The following is a 458-nucleotide window of genomic DNA, read 5'->3' as shown; positions in this document are numbered from 1 at the left end:
CAAACAATTCTCATTAACCTATTTGTCGTCAATCTTTCCAACACATCTACGTCGAAAAAAATTGAGAATAGTCATACATTTCGCTAACTTTATTTTCATTTTGTTTATGCAAGTAAATGCATTCTTGTACGTATGTGACATCTGCAAATCTCTTAATTAGAAGAAAAAAAATCACAGGAAGACTTTTTTCTACATTTGTCGCCATGAACACTATTCCTTCTCCCAGGACAGGCATAAGGGTGAACTGCATATTACCAGGGGCCATTAGGACACCCATGATGGCCGGTATCCCCAAGGAACTTCTCGCAGAAGCTCTGAGAGTAAATGCTTTGGGACGCCAAGGAGAGCCTGAAGGTAAGCCTGCGTTTCTGTTTCTGTGTTTTTGTAGCTTTGTTTTACCGATCTTACGTGTGGAATGAGAGATAAAGACATTCAACATGTCAAAGATTGAAAGAGTA

The 458-nt window shown here is 39.1% G+C and overlaps 1 protein-coding gene across 1 annotated transcript in view; it reads left to right on the top strand.

Annotated features, from left to right (window-relative positions):
* Nucleotides 1–458, top strand: part of LOC119585050 (estradiol 17-beta-dehydrogenase 8-like) — a 3,580-nt gene that overhangs the window by 2,519 nt on the left and 603 nt on the right. The window contains exon 5 of the mRNA XM_037933667.1: nt 227–354. Coding sequence (XP_037789595.1) covers nt 227–354 — 128 coding nt within the window. The remainder of the gene's footprint in view (nt 1–226; nt 355–458) is intronic.

The sequence above is a fragment of the Penaeus monodon genome, chromosome 19 (genome assembly GCF_015228065.2).
Source record: "Penaeus monodon isolate SGIC_2016 chromosome 19, NSTDA_Pmon_1, whole genome shotgun sequence".
Lineage (NCBI taxonomy): Eukaryota > Metazoa > Arthropoda > Malacostraca > Decapoda > Penaeidae > Penaeus > Penaeus monodon.
This window is presented reverse-complemented; position numbering and strand designations above follow the sequence as displayed.